The 14,905-nt window shown below is 37.7% G+C and overlaps 1 protein-coding gene across 1 annotated transcript in view; it reads left to right on the top strand.

Moving 5' to 3' along the window:
* ART3 (ADP-ribosyltransferase 3 (inactive)) overlaps positions 1–8,619 on the top strand; it is a 34,372-nt gene extending 25,753 nt beyond the window's left edge. The window contains 8 exon segments of the mRNA XM_030313650.1: positions 558–587; positions 2,524–2,556; positions 3,649–3,681; positions 4,297–4,329; positions 5,219–5,251; positions 6,564–6,596; positions 8,218–8,231; positions 8,233–8,619. Of these exon segments, the coding sequence (XP_030169510.1) occupies positions 558–587; positions 2,524–2,556; positions 3,649–3,681; positions 4,297–4,329; positions 5,219–5,251; positions 6,564–6,596; positions 8,218–8,231; positions 8,233–8,358 (335 nt within the window). The 3' untranslated portion in view covers positions 8,359–8,619.
* The last annotated feature ends 6,286 nt before the right edge of the window (positions 8,620–14,905 follow it).

The following is a 14,905-nucleotide window of genomic DNA, read 5'->3' as shown; positions in this document are numbered from 1 at the left end:
TTAGATGCTTTTCCTCCCTAAGTTTCCACTTACGGTGATATGACTCAGATCACTTCTTTGCATTTAAGTTCCTTATTATGTGTTTGGCCCATGTAGCTACAGTATGTTTTTCTTTATTGATGAGAGAACAGCATCTGGCTTTTTCTTAAGTATGCAATTTACTTGATTTTTAGCAGATATTTCCTGTCCTGATGTGAAGCATTTTATGCCCTTGAGGACTTGCTTTGCAACACTTCTTATTGGCCCATTGCAGCCACAAGTTTTACTGGTCATTTCACAGAGATTTCAGCTAACTCTTCAAGATAGACATTTTTCTAGCTCATTGAGATCCCCCAGAGATTTGCTATATGTGATGATTTTTCTTTATAAAGGGGGCCAGAGGAAGGTTCCAATTAGGTACATTTAGACTCTGGCTTACATTTAGTAGCTTTAGTTGACTGGATGTACCAAGTGATTCTTTATGGCTATCATACCTGAAAATAGTTTGTTGTAAGTATAGTAATTCTCAGTTATTTTGTTTTATCACTAAAACGGATAAGTTTCTTCTTATAACTTAGGTGAGAAAAATCAGAATCTTGAAGACTCTGGTAAGACATTTTCATAAACTCTGGGGGTTTTCATTTGCAATATGGCTCTCTTAGTGATGGAAACAGGTAAGCATGGCATGGTAAGGAAAAGTCGGAAGAAGGCAGAACCCACTAGCGTACTTGTTTGGTATATCAGAGCCCTCCTGAGTTACAGATGGACATTCTTTGTAAAGATGACACAGCAGCTCTCTCTCTTACCTATCTGTCTTATCTCCAAGATGACCCACAGAGCAGTTAGAGACATGACATGAGGAATTAGTTCTAAAGAGCATATTTTCTGCTTTTATATAAGGTTAGCTGTTACAGGGGTAGAGGAAGGTATGACTAATTACTCACAAACTCTTGTGACCTAGGGTTAGGGTGTTGGGCAGGAGCATTAAAAAATGGCATTATTTTTTTCTAAATTAAAATGATTTTGTGTATTTATTTCTGCTTCCAGCAATCTGAGTAATAAATGCTGTTAACTATATACATCTGATTGTTTAGTGTATTTCAAAGTACAACTCATTTCCAGGTTTTTTTTTTTGTCTTTTTTTTTTTATAATGATATTACTCAAATGTCCTCAAGGGTGCTGAGACAGGGACCCTAAGAAATTAATGATAAGATTGTAAATTGGAACTTTTTGAAGGGCAGTTTGATAGTATGTAGCCTTAAAAATGTCCATGCCTTTTAACCTAGTTTTAACACTTTTAGATATTTGTCCTAAGGAAATATAAAGATTTGTGTGCAAAATGTTTACACTGTGATGGTAGCCAGAATTTATAAATAACCTTAGTGTCCAACAGTGGGGTATTGTTAACTAATATCCATATTATGAAACACTAAGCAACTTAAAAATCATGTTTTTGAAAAATATTTAAAGACATGAGAAAGTGCTTATAGTGGCAAGTAAAAATATGATGTAAAACAGTGTACAGACTGTAATGGCAACTTCATTTTAACTGTCAAAAGATACAAACATCCACTTATAAATAAGTACTGGGTATGTAATGTAAAGAATGATGACTAGACTACTACTGCTGTATGGCACATTTTAAAGTTGTTAAGAGAGTAGATCTTGTCACAAGGGAAAAATTCTTTCTTTTTTAAAATAACTACATGAGATGCTTTTTTAAATTCTCCATTCTTTTTTTAAATAACTATATGAGATGCTGGATGTTAATTGTAATCATTTCACAATACATATAATTCAAATCATCATGCTGTACACCTTAAACTTACAGTGCTATCAATTACATCACCAATAAAGTTGGGAAAAATGCTTAAAAATGTATATGGACATACATTATACATAGCAAAGAAATTGAAAGGAGATATACCAAAAATGTTGAGCATGAGTAGCTCTGAAATCTGGGATTTTGAGTAATTTTTAATAATTTCCTGTGTTTTTCCAAATTATCTGTAATTATAATGTATGTAATCAAGAAGTTTTATTTTTAAGAAATAAATCTAGGTCAGAGTCTTTGGACTGAATCTTAAAAAAATCAACAAGAGCTGAGAGGAAGTTTTGCTTACTTTTTTTTTTTTTTTTCAACGTTTATTTATTTTTGGGACAGAGAGAGAGACAGAGCATGAACGGGGGAGGGCCAGAGAGAGAGGGAGACACAGAATGGGAAACAGGCTCCAGGCTCTGAGCCATCAGCCCAGAGCCTGACGCGGGGCTCGAACTCACGGACCGTGAGATCGTGACCTGGCCGAAGTCGGACGCCCAACCGACTGCGCCACCCAGGCGCCCCAAGTTTTGCTTACTTTCAGAGAGCTCCTGGGTCACTAGCCATAGTTGTTCTCACCGTTAAGTCAGACTCCAGGCCCCTGTCCCCTGCCACCTCTCAGAGCTTTTAGTTTTCCACTGTAAAAAGCCATATAAATATAAGGTTACATTAATTTTCAAGTTGATTGTATTTTTCACTAAACAATTTCTGCTCTCATCTTTAGGAACGAAAAGCCAGGAGACCACTGTCTTACCTGGTAAGTGATCTTTTTCCATACCCTCTGAGACTGGCTATAAGGTTAGGAGGTGACATGAGGACTGACTTCTAGGACTAAGGCCATTGTTGGACATGGAAGAGTTTGAGGAATGAGTTAAGCCAGAACAGAGGGACTCCATTAATTGAATGTTTAATATGTTCCACGCAGTGTACTAAGCACTTTTATGATGTATCTCCTTTAATTATCATTTACTACAAACCTACAGTGTAAGTATTTTTTGGCATAAATAAGGAATTGAAGCTCAGAGGGATTAGAAGCCTGCCCAATCACAGAACTAATAATTATAATGACAATAGTACTAGACCAAGCAGACTCTTAGACCCGGCACTATTTCGTTTAAAAGCCAATGTGCTAGGACTGCCTTATAAAGATTGATTGAAGATATATGGGCCATATCATGAAAGTTCTTGAAGACCAGGCTAAATAGTGGGCTTGCTTTGTCAGAGGATGAAGAGCCATTGAAAGGTGTTTGGGGTGGGGGGGAGTACCTGGGTGGCTCAGTTGGTTAAACGTCCAACTCTTCATTTCCACTCAGGTCATGATCTCGCAGCTCGTGGGATTGAGCCCCGTGTCAGGCTATGCATTGGCTGCACAGAGCCTGTTGGGATTTTCTCCCTCTCTCTCTCTCTGACCCTCCCCCACTTGTGCATGTGCTCACTCTCTCTCAAATTAAAAAATTAAAAAATAAATTAATTAATTTAATTAAAAAAAAAAGATGGGGTGCCTGGGTGGCTCAGTCGGTTAAGTGTCCAACTCTTGATTTTGGCTCAGGTCATAATCTCATAGTTTGTGGGTTCCAGCCCCATGTGGGGCTGTGCACTGATAGCATGGACGCTGCTTGGGGTTCTCTCTCTCCCTCTCTCTCTGCCCCTCCCTTGCTCTCTTTTTCTCAAAAATAAATAAAACTTAAAAAAAAAAAGGTGTTTTTGTTGATAGTTTTCTTTTCCCTTTTTTTTTTTTTTTTTTTTTTTTTTTTTTTTTTAAGGATTGGAGATGGGGGAGGTGTAGACAGAGGGGACCATTCACAATGCAAGGCAATTGATTAACACTAATATTTATTTTTGTCTTGAGGTATGATGAGCCATGAACCCACGCAAATACCTGGTAAGACAGCTTTCTTTTTACTCTTTGGGTCGAAGTATGAGGTGAGAAGAATTCCCCCAGGCATTAAGAAATATATCTTCATGAGACTATTATTCATTAACATTTCCCTTACAGCCTACTGCTAGCCATTCTACTAAGATTTAGCTGGGGAGGAGAGTAGAGAGGAAAAAAAGTGTCTTTCTTCCCTAGCATTCATATGTTCCTAGAGCAGGAAACTTAGCTTGTTAGGGGCATGGCTGAAGGCAAGGCTGCTGGGACCTGGAGGCATGCAGGCCAGCACCTTCTAGGTTCTATAGCTTAAGTTACTCAGAAAATTCAGCGTCATGAAGACGCTGACTATTTGCTTTGGCTAACATTTCAGCATCTAGAATTTCCAGGTAACAAAATACAGTCTTCTAGCATACAGACAAGCCATGGCAGAAAGCTTCTCTAAGCTTGAAGTGGATTTGCACAGTAAGGGCTCTCATAGCCATAACTTTTAAATAAAAAGCCAGGAATCACAGTGCAGTGGGAGCTTTGGCATTTGTATCACTTAAGCTCATCAGACAAGAAGAGTTGGGAGAACGTACTCATTGGAGCAAACTGTAAGTCACTGAAAACTTCTTTCTCGTTTAGGAATGAAAATTCCAGAAACTTTTTCACTACCTGGTAAGCAGTGGTTGGCATATGAGAGAATAAGTTGCCCATTTGGGGGGTTTAGTTAACAGTTGTCACCATTAGATATGCAGGGGAGCCTCAGTACTTTGCACAAGATCACGTAAGTGAGTGAAGGACCCAAGTCTCTTAACTTACGGCCAAGTACCCATTATTCCTGAAGACTTTGGTTCCTTAAGTGTTTTTCCAGTTTTATTTACCATGGCACATTTAGCCTACCCATAAAATATAATCATGAAAAAAGATATTTAAACAGTGTGAGGCTGTGGTGAGGACAAGGCTATTGAGGAGCCTTGAGCTTCTGTGACCAGAGAAACTGTATAGTGTTTCCTGTCAAGTTCCTCAGAAGGGGCTCAGAAAATATGCTTACAGAGGAGGAAAAATGTTGAAAGGCCCCCAAACTTCATTTTTCCCCCGGATTTGCCGTGTTGTGTCACACATTTATTTGGTTACAACTTTGAAGTGAACCTCTAACAACACTGATGACACACCTTGTGTGTCTACAACTCTTCAGCTCAGTGGCCCGAGTTTGCATAGTATTTTCATTGGCTCCTTTGAGATACAGTGGTTATCTGAAAGGCAGCTGCTGAGCCAGGTGTCAGGAATGAACACAGGCTGTATAGACAGACCCAGGTTAATGAAGTCTTTCCTCTGCCATTTTCACAGGGTAACTTTTTATGTAAGCTATTTCACTTTCCTGTGCTGGTGCTTCTGCTTCCGCTTCCACATCTGTAAAATGAAGAAAATTTATGTCTTGCAGGACTGATTAAAGTCCTAATGAGATAAAGTTTGGCAAAATGAATGGTAGTTTAAAATAGTTAAAATAGTAGTAAGTTGTAGCTGTCTTTATTATTATTATTATCTGAAATTCTTTCTCATTTAGGAATAAAAGTGGTGCAACTGGATGAAAAACCTGGTAATAAATTCTTTTTTGGGGGTGGAGGTACCATGGGGTTCTGAGTCCTTTAATATGATCATTCAGTTAGCTCAGTCTTAAGGGGGCTAAGGAAGACACCTGGGCTGCACAGCTTCTCTGATACCCCAGTGTGCAAGCCAGAGGGAGAAAATATTGAGAACCCCTTTCACTGTGAGCAGCAGGCTGCTATTATGGCTCTCTGGGCTAAGCAAAGAAAAAGATAGTTGACTGGCAACTGGAAGAGTTGGCTTCCAGCTGCACATGTCTATTGCAGAATGGAACAGGAGGCTTCCCAGGGTCAGGTGGCTACTGTGAGGGGATCTGTAGTAACAGGAACAGCATCATCAGAGAAGTGTGTATGAGAAGCCTACAGCATGAGACCAGTCATTCTGTGTTCCTCACTGCACTTGCCATGTCCTCCAGAGAGGCCACTAGGTTTTGCTGGGAATGTTTTGTATTGTGCTCTCTCCTAGAAAGCTGTGTGTAGTGCAAGCTTTTTAAAAGTGTCAAAACATTTACACAGGATCTCGTTTAATCGTTAAGATAAATATTGTTATTGCCATTTCAGAGATGAAAGTATGGAATATAGGAAATTTAAGGAACCTGTAAAGGACTAGAAAGAGAAAACCAGGACTCACATTTTTCAAATTTTGTTCACTTTCTGTCATGGGACACTTGTCTTCCAGCCAGATTTAGTTATAAAAAAAATACGCCTCTATCCTGGGCTCCTGGAATGGGTATTTGTCTTCAAAACTATCAAAATATGGCAATATTGTAGTATTTCAATGCTAGCACAGCATTGTAATTGAGGTGGTATATCATAGTAATGGAGAACAGAGGCTTTGAAATCAGACATTGCTACCACTGATTGCCTCTGTGATTTTGTGCAAGTTTTGAGGAACATCTGTATAATACTGATAACTATATCTACTGGGACTGTAAGAAATCTGACAATTACATAAATCGTTTACACAATGCATGACACATAGAAAGCACTCAGTAAATAGTTGGTATTAATGTTGTACTTGGGAATCTTAGTTCAATGTGCAGAAAAAGTACTTTTTTGTAAATAAAATTTTAATTTTTCTTTTAATGGAAACACATGTACATACAAGGTAAACAAAATTTCAAAGAGCACAAGTGAGTAAAAATTAAACCCTTCCCCAACCCCACACATACATATAAGCCCAATACCCTGCCCTGCAGGCCCATTCTCAGAGATAACCATGTTTGCTTAATCATTTAGTCAGATTTTTCTCTTTCTGGATATATAGATGTACAATGCAACTAACTCAAAATCTTTCTATTTTAGAAGACCAAAGTCAGGAAGATATCGGCAATCCTAGTAAGAAATACTTCATTTCCTTAGTTGATAAGTGTCTGATCTGCAATATAAAAGAAGTGACAAATTTATTTTTCTTCAATAACAGGAACAAAGTTTCAAGAGTTTCAGGAATCATAATAACGGAATATAATGTCATATCCAAATGCTTCTTGTGTGTATATGGTGGGAGCAACTGGGCTCTATTTCTTAAGCAGTCATTTTCAACTGTGTTCTGTTTAGAGTGGTGGTTCTCAACCCTATCAACCCACTTCTCCCTTTTTATAACAAGTATTTATAAAGCCTTTATACTATCCTGAAGTACCATTCATAGATAAGAAGACCCACCCGCACCCATAAAAATATCCGTATAATTTTTTAATTATAATTTATAACAAAATTATGTACATTTCAATATGTAAGTGCCTACATTATACTAAAAGACATAATGGACAGATGATTGTATTTACTTAACACAAATTGGATTTAAGAGAAGACTGGAAGCTATTCTATGCAAGTATAAGAAAATGAAAGAGAAGAAGTAGAAACTAGATGGAAACTAATGTTTATTAAAACTATCCAAAATACTTGTTTATACATAAAATTGATTTTGGTTCTGGGTTTAAGCATTATAAATAGATTATTAATTTACATGTGTGTTTGGCAGTGCATTTGAAGTTTGTGTGGAAGTGGGTTAGTTTTTCATTGTGCAAACACTGTCCAGAGCATTGGACAGCATCCATCTTGCCTTCTGTACTTCTACCTCACTATTGTGACTATCAAAAAATACTCTGACAAGTTCCCAAACTGCCTCCTAGGGGACAGTACTGCTTCCTTGAGAACCACGGCTCCGTAGTAACAAACTAATGTATGAGTACACCTGCCTCTCCATTTCCCCATCTGTATACATACAAATGCATGGCAAGTAAATTGATAATGTGAGTTAAAGACTTACAAAATTTATTTCCTGTTTCTCTGTGTTTCATGTATGAAATCTGAGTGGTGATCCCATTTGTATACTTCCTAGTTCTCCCTTGTATGGTCTAAACCAAAATATGGCCATAATTTAGTTAAGGGATAACTGAATTATCATGTGAAACATCATCCTCCCATGGATGGACTGCACTGTTCCTCTTCACTAGTTCCTATGTAAGGGAAGCCATTTTCTACAGTGTTTCATGTATGGAGGGGAAAAGTTAATTTATTTTATCAGCTGGCAGGACTCAGCATTTAAAAGTGCAGCTGTATTTAATCATTTATTAGTTGCTGGTGGCATATATATATTAGATATAGCCTTACTGGAAATAAACACAGAATTAAACTTTACCTTGCATGTATATACAGAAAATGAAAACAGAAAATGCTATGAAATTCTAGAGAACTTGAACAAACAACAACAAAGTATGTTGTCTGCATAGATATAAAAAGGCTATGGAATCCTCGATGAAACTAGAGCAGCATACCCTGATGGTATATATGAAAATGTAGCCTGAAATCTGTAATGAACTGTATTTATTTCAACATTGTTTCTGGTTAGAAATATTTTAGTTAAGTTGTGACTCAGGCTAAATGTCTGCATGGTTTAGGTGGATAAAACTCAGTATCAGAAATGACGTGTCAGTCACTGTGTCTTCTCATTTAACAGCTCCAGGTCCGGTTTCCAGTTCCAGTTCCAGGTCCCAAAACCCATCCCTCTGCATCCTCTGGCAAAATGCTCCTTCCACCATTGGCAACGTTCATCATTTTAATCATTGCTTCTGCTGTAAATCTCTTTGTTGCTCTGTAGTCTGTTACATTCTTTATTACTTAAAATATCTGAGGGATCCCACAGGAAACCATCAAAAGGAATGATGTATTTTTCACTTTTGGTCAAAGTCACTTGATAACATGAGGACTGCACATTGTTATTACTTTGCAAATTCAGAGTTGGTCCAGATATGTCATAGAATTCATTTTTCATTTATTCTATATAATTTATGATTGCAAAAACTCACCTGTATACTTCTGATTTGAATTCAATAAAAGAATTTAAGATTGTTGGATATAATTTCAGAATTGCCAGATTATTAAAATATCAATACTGTAGTGATTAACATGAATTTAATTCTGAATTAGAATTTTAAAGATTCTTTTACTCATCTTTCAGTGATCAAACTTTAACTTCAAATAGATCATCCCTCAATCTCTTCATCTTCCCTCAATCTATGAACACTTACATAAACACAGTCATTAACGAAGTGTTTCATTTTATAGTCCCTGAGTTAAATCTCATATTAACCCAGGGAAGTAGACAGTAGTGAATGAATATATGTGCTAAATAAGCAAGGAAAATGTGGTTATACAGTGTAGTATCCTTTTCCCCCAAGATATTGTGGTGGTTGAATAGTGACTTATTTAGGCCTGGGCTTTGATAACTGGCACTTGTTTACATTTTGCAATGTTTCAAAGAGGATTTAAGTCCACTTGAAAGATCAGAGAAAAACTAAAAATGTAAACTAGGTGTTAGCGGTTCAATGTGCTTTTTAAAAAGTCTGTACACTTTTTTCCCCCTTGTTTGGCTTATTTTAGATCTAATTTTAATTTTTTTAAAATGTTTATTTTTGAGAGCGAGGAGAGAGCAGAGCACAAGCGGGGGGAGGGGCAGAGAGAGAGAAGGAGACACAGAATCCGAAGCAGGCTCCAGGCTCTGAACTATCCAAGAGACCCACACAGGGCTTGAACCCATGGACTGAGGGATCATGACCTGAACTGAAGTCGGATGTTTAACCAAGTGAGCCACCCAGACACCCCTATTTTTAAAATGTTAATTACAATTGACGCAGAATATTAGTTTCAGGTGTACAACAGTGATTTAAGAATTACATACATTATGAAATGCTTACCACAGTAAGTGTAGTTACCAGCTATCACTGCACAAAAGTTAATTACAGTATTAGGACTACATTGCCTATGCTTTGTTTTTCATCCCTGTGACTTATTTATAACTGGAAGTTTGTACCTTTTTAATCCCTTTCATCCATTTTGCCACACCTCCCTGCCCCACCTCCTCTGGCAACCACCAGGTCTCTGTATTTATGACTTTGTTTCTGTGTTTTGTTGTTCATTTGTTTTGTTTCTTAGCACATATAAAGAAATCATATGGATTTGTCTTTCCCTGTCTGACATAATTAGTCTAAATACCCTTTGGTTCATCCATGTCATCACAGACAGCAAGGTTTCATTATTTTTATGGCTGAGTCATATTCCATTGTATATATAAATACCGCAACTTGTTTATACATTCATCTATCAGTGGACACTTGAGTTGCTTCCATACCTTGGCTATTATAAACAATGCCACAATGAACTTGGGGTGCATATTACTTTGCGAGTTAGAGTTTTGGCTTGCTTTGGCTAAATACTAGTAGTGGAACTACCGGATTATATAGTATTTCTGTTTTTAATTTTTTTGAGGAACCCCCATACTGTTTTCCATCCTGGTTGTACCAATTACATTCCCACCATCAATGCAGAAGTGTTCCCTTTTCTCTACATCCTCGCCAACACTTGTTATCTCTTGTCTCCTTGGTACTAGGCTTTCTGACTGTTATGAGGTGATACTTCATTGTGGTTTTGGTTTGCATTTTCCTGATATAGTGATGTTGAGCATCTCTCTTCACGTGTATGTTGGCCATCTGTATGTCTTCTTTGAAAAATGCCTATTTAGATCCTCTGCCCATTTTTAATCTGTGGTTTTCTTGGCATTTAGTTGTATGAATTCGTTCTTTTTTGGTGGGGGGGGGGGAGGAAATTATCCCTTTATTGGATATATCATTTGCGGATACATTGTCCCATTCCATAGGTTGCCTCTTTGTTTTGTTGATGGTCCTTTGCTGTGCAAAGCCTTTTTATCTTATGTAGTCTCAGTTGTTTAGTTTTGCTTTTGTTTCCCATGCCTGAGGGGACAGATTAGGAAAATATTTTCTGGGGCTGTTGTCCAGAATTACCTCTATGTTTTCTTTTAGGAGTTTTATGGTTTTAGGTCTCACATTTAAGTCTTCAATTCATTTTTAGTTTATTTTTGTGTGTGGTATAAAAAGTGGTCCAATTTCATTCTTTTGCATGTAGTTTTATAGTTTTCCCAGTACCATTATTAAAGAGACTGTCTTTTCCTTGTGGTGCATCTTGCCTTCTTTATCACAGATTAATTCACCATATATATATGGGTTTGTTTCTGGGCTTTCTGTCTATTTAGTGATCCTTGTGTCTTTTTATGTGCCAGTACCATACTGTTTTGATTACAATAGATTTGTGCTATATTTGTAGTATATTTGTAGCGTGATACCTCCAGTTTTGTTCTTCTTTCTCAAGATTGCTTCGGCTATTTCGTATCCTTTGTGGTCCATACAAATTTTAGAATTATTTGTTCTGTGAAAATACTGTTGGCATTTTGATAGGGATTGTACTCAATCTGTAGATTGCTTTGGTTGGTATGGAAATTTAACATTATCCTTCCAGTTCATTAGCACAGAAAATCTTCCATTTATCTGTGTCATCTTCAGTTTCTTCATGTCATCAATATCTTAATAATTTTCAGAGTGCAGGTCTTTGACCTCCTTGGTTAATTTATTCCCTAGGTATTTTATTCTTTTTGATGTAATTGTACATGGGATTGTTTTCTTAATTTCTTTTTCTGATAGTTTGTTATTAGTGTATAGAAACAATAGATTGTGTTATTAATTGTGTATCTGAAACTTTACTGAATCATTTATTAGTCCTGGTAGTTTTTTGGTGGCGTATTAAGGTGTCTTTATATAGTGTCATGCAGGTAGTGACAGTTTCATTTTTCTTTACCAGTTGGATGCCTTTATTTCCTTGTCTGATTGCTGCAGCTTGGACTTCCAATACTATGTTGAGTAAGTGTGGTGAGAGTTTTATTAGTTTATTAGACCACTTAATTAGTTCTCAGCTAGTACTAGCCAGTTGATTAGTTGATTAGACAACAAAATAAGTTGTCTTGTTCCTTAGAGAAAAGCTTTCATCTTTTCACTATTGAGTATGTTCGCTATAGGCTTGTCACATGTGGCCTGTTGAGGTACATTCCCTCTCTACCCGCTCTGTTGAGAATTTGTATCATAAATAGATGTTGAATTCTGTCACATGCTTTTTCTGCATCTATTGAAATGATCATACGATTTTAATCCTTCATTTTCTTTTTTTTTTTTTAATTTTTTTTTCAACGTTTTTTATTTATTTTTGGGACAGAGAGAGACAGAGCATGAACGGGGGAGGGGCAGAGAGAGAGGGAGACACAGAATCGGAAACAGGCTCCAGGCTCCGAGCCATCAGCCCAGAGCCTGACGTGGGGCTCGAACTCACGGACCGTGAGATCGTGACCTGGCTGAAGTCGGACGCTCAACCGACTGCGCCACCCAGGTGCCCCTCCTTCATTTTCTTAATATGTATCATGTTGATTTATTTGTAGATATTGAACTGTCCTTGCATCCCTGAAATAAATTCAAAATAAATTGATCATGGTGAATGATCCTTTTTTTTTTTCATATATATATATATATATATATATATATATATATATATATGAAATTTATTGACAAATTGGTTTCCATACAACACCCAGTGCTCATCCCAAAAGGTGCCCTCCTCAATACCCATCACCCACCCTCCCCTCCCCCCCCCCCCCCATCAACCCTCAGTTGTTCTCAGTTTTTAACAGTCTCTTATGCTTTGGCTCTCTCCCACTCTACCTCTTTTTTTTTTTTTTTTTTTCCTTCCCTCCCCCATGGGTTCCTGTTAAGTTTCTCAGGATCCACATAAGAGTGAAACCATATGGTATCTGTCTTTCTCTGTATGGCTTATTTCACTTAGCATTACACTCTCCAGTTCCATCCACGTTGCTACATGGCCACGTTCTCATTGCCACGTAGTATTCCATTGTGTATATATACCACAATTTCTTTATCCATTCATCAGTTGATGGACATTTAGGCTCTTTCCATAATTTGGCTATTGTTGACAGTGCTGCTATGAACATTGGGGTACAAGTGCCCCTATGCATCAGTACTCCTGTATCCCTTGGATAAATTCCTAGCAGTGCTATTGCTGGGTCATAGGGTAGGTCTATTTTTAATTTTCTGAGGAACCTCCACACTGCTTTCCAGAGCGGCTGCACCAATTTGCATTCCCACCAACAGTGCAAGAGGGTTCCCGTTTCTCCACATCCTCTCCAGCATCTATAGTCTCCTGATTTGTTCATTTTGGCCACTCTGACTGGCGTGAGGTGATACCTGAGTGTGGTTTTAATTTGTATTTCCCTGATAAGGAGCGACGCTGAACATCTTTTCATGTGCCTGTTGGCCATCCGGATGTCTTCTTTAGAGAAGTGTCTATTCATGTTTTCTGCCCATTTCTTCACTGGGTTATTTGTTTTCGGGTGTGGAGTTTGGTGAGCTCTTTATAGATTTTAGATACTAGCCCTTTGTCCGATATGTCATTTGCAAATATCTTTTCCCATTCCGTTGGTTGCCTTTTAGTTTTGTTGGTTGTTTCCTTTGCTGTGCAGAAGCTTCTTATCTTCATAAGGTTCCCAGTAATTCACTTTTGCTTTTATTCCCTGCCTTTGGGGATGTGTCGAGTAAGAGATTGCCACGGCTGAGGTCAGAGAGGTCTTTTCCTGCTTTCTCCTCTAAGGTTTTGATGGTTTCCTGTCTCACATTAGGTCCTTTATCCATTTGAGTTATTTTTGTAAATGGTGTGAGAAAGTGGTCTAGTTTAACCTTCTGCATGTTGCTGTCCAGTTCTCCCAGCACCATTTGTTAAAGAGGCTGTCTTTTTTCCATTGGATGTTCTTTCCTGCTTTGTCAAAGATGAGTTGGCCATACGCTTGTGGGTCTAGTTCTGGGGTTTCTATTCTATTCCATTGGTCTGTGTGTCTGTTTTTGTGCCAATACCATGCTGTCTTGATGATTACAGCTTTGTAGTAGAGGCTAAAGTCTGGGATTGTGAGCCTCCTGCTTTGGTCTTCTTCTTCAAAATTCCTTTGGCTATTCGGGCCTTTTGTGGTTCCATATGAATTTTAGGATGCTTGTTCTAGTTTCGAGAAGAATGCTGGTGCAATTTTGATTGGGATTGCATTGAATGTGTAGATAGCTTTGGGTAGTATTGACATTTTGACAATATTTATTTTTCCAATCCATGAGCAGGGAATGTCTTTCCATTTCTTTAAATCTTCTTCAATTACCTTCATAAGCTTTCTATAGTTTTCAGCATACAGATCCTTTACATCTTTGGTTAGATTTATTCCTAGGTATTTTATGCTTCTTGGTGCAATTGTGAATGGGATCAGTTTCTTTATTTGTCTTTCTGTTGCTTCATTGTTAGTGTATAAGAATGCAACTGATTTCTGGACATTGATTTTGTATCCTGCAACTTTGCTGAATTCATGTATCCGTTCTAGCAGACTTTTGGTGGAGTCTATCGGATTTTCCATGTATAAATCATGTCATCTGCAAAAAGCGAAAGCTTGACTTCATCTTTGCCAATTTTGATGCCTTTGATTTCCTTTTGTTGTCTGATTGCTGATGCTAGAACTTCCAGCACTATGTTAAACAACAGCGGTGAGAGGGCATCCCTGTCGTGTTCCTGATCTCAGGGAAAAAGCTCTCAGTTTTTCCCCATTGAGGATGATGTTAGCTGTGGGCTTTTCATAAATGGCTTTTATGATCTTTAAGTATGTTCCTTCTATCCCGACTTTCTCAAGGGTTTTTATTAAGAAAGGATGCTGGATTTTGTCAAAGGCCTTTTCTGCATCGATTGACAGGATCATATGGTTCTTCTCTTTTTTTTGTTAATGTGATGTATCACGTTGATTGATTTGCGAATGTTGAACCAGCCCTGCATCCCAGGAATGAATCCCACTTGATCATGGTGAATAATTCTTTTTATATGCTGTTGAATTCGATTTGCTAGTATCTTATTGAGAATTTTTGCATCCATATTCATCAGGGATATTGGCCTGTAGTTCTCTTTTTTTACTGGGTCTCTGTCTGGTTTAGGAATCAAAGTAATACTGGCTTCATAGAATGAGTCTGGAAGTTTTCCTTCCCTTTCTATTTCTTGGAATAGCTTGAGAAGGATAGGTATTATCTCTGCTTTAAACGTCTGGTAGAACTCCCCTGGGAAGCCATCTGGTCCTGGACTCTTATTTGTTGGGAGATTTTGATAACCGATTCAATTTCTTCGCTGGTTATGGGTCTGTTCAAGCTTTCTATTTCCTCCTGATTGAGTTTTGGAAGAGTGTGGGTGTTCAGGAATTTGTCCATTTCTTCCAGGTTGTC

This window comes from Lynx canadensis, chromosome B1 (genome assembly GCF_007474595.2).
Source record: "Lynx canadensis isolate LIC74 chromosome B1, mLynCan4.pri.v2, whole genome shotgun sequence".
NCBI classification, from domain to species: domain Eukaryota; kingdom Metazoa; phylum Chordata; class Mammalia; order Carnivora; family Felidae; genus Lynx; species Lynx canadensis.
The sequence above is the reverse complement of the archived record's forward strand: the minus strand, read 5'-3'. Positions and strand labels throughout refer to the sequence as shown.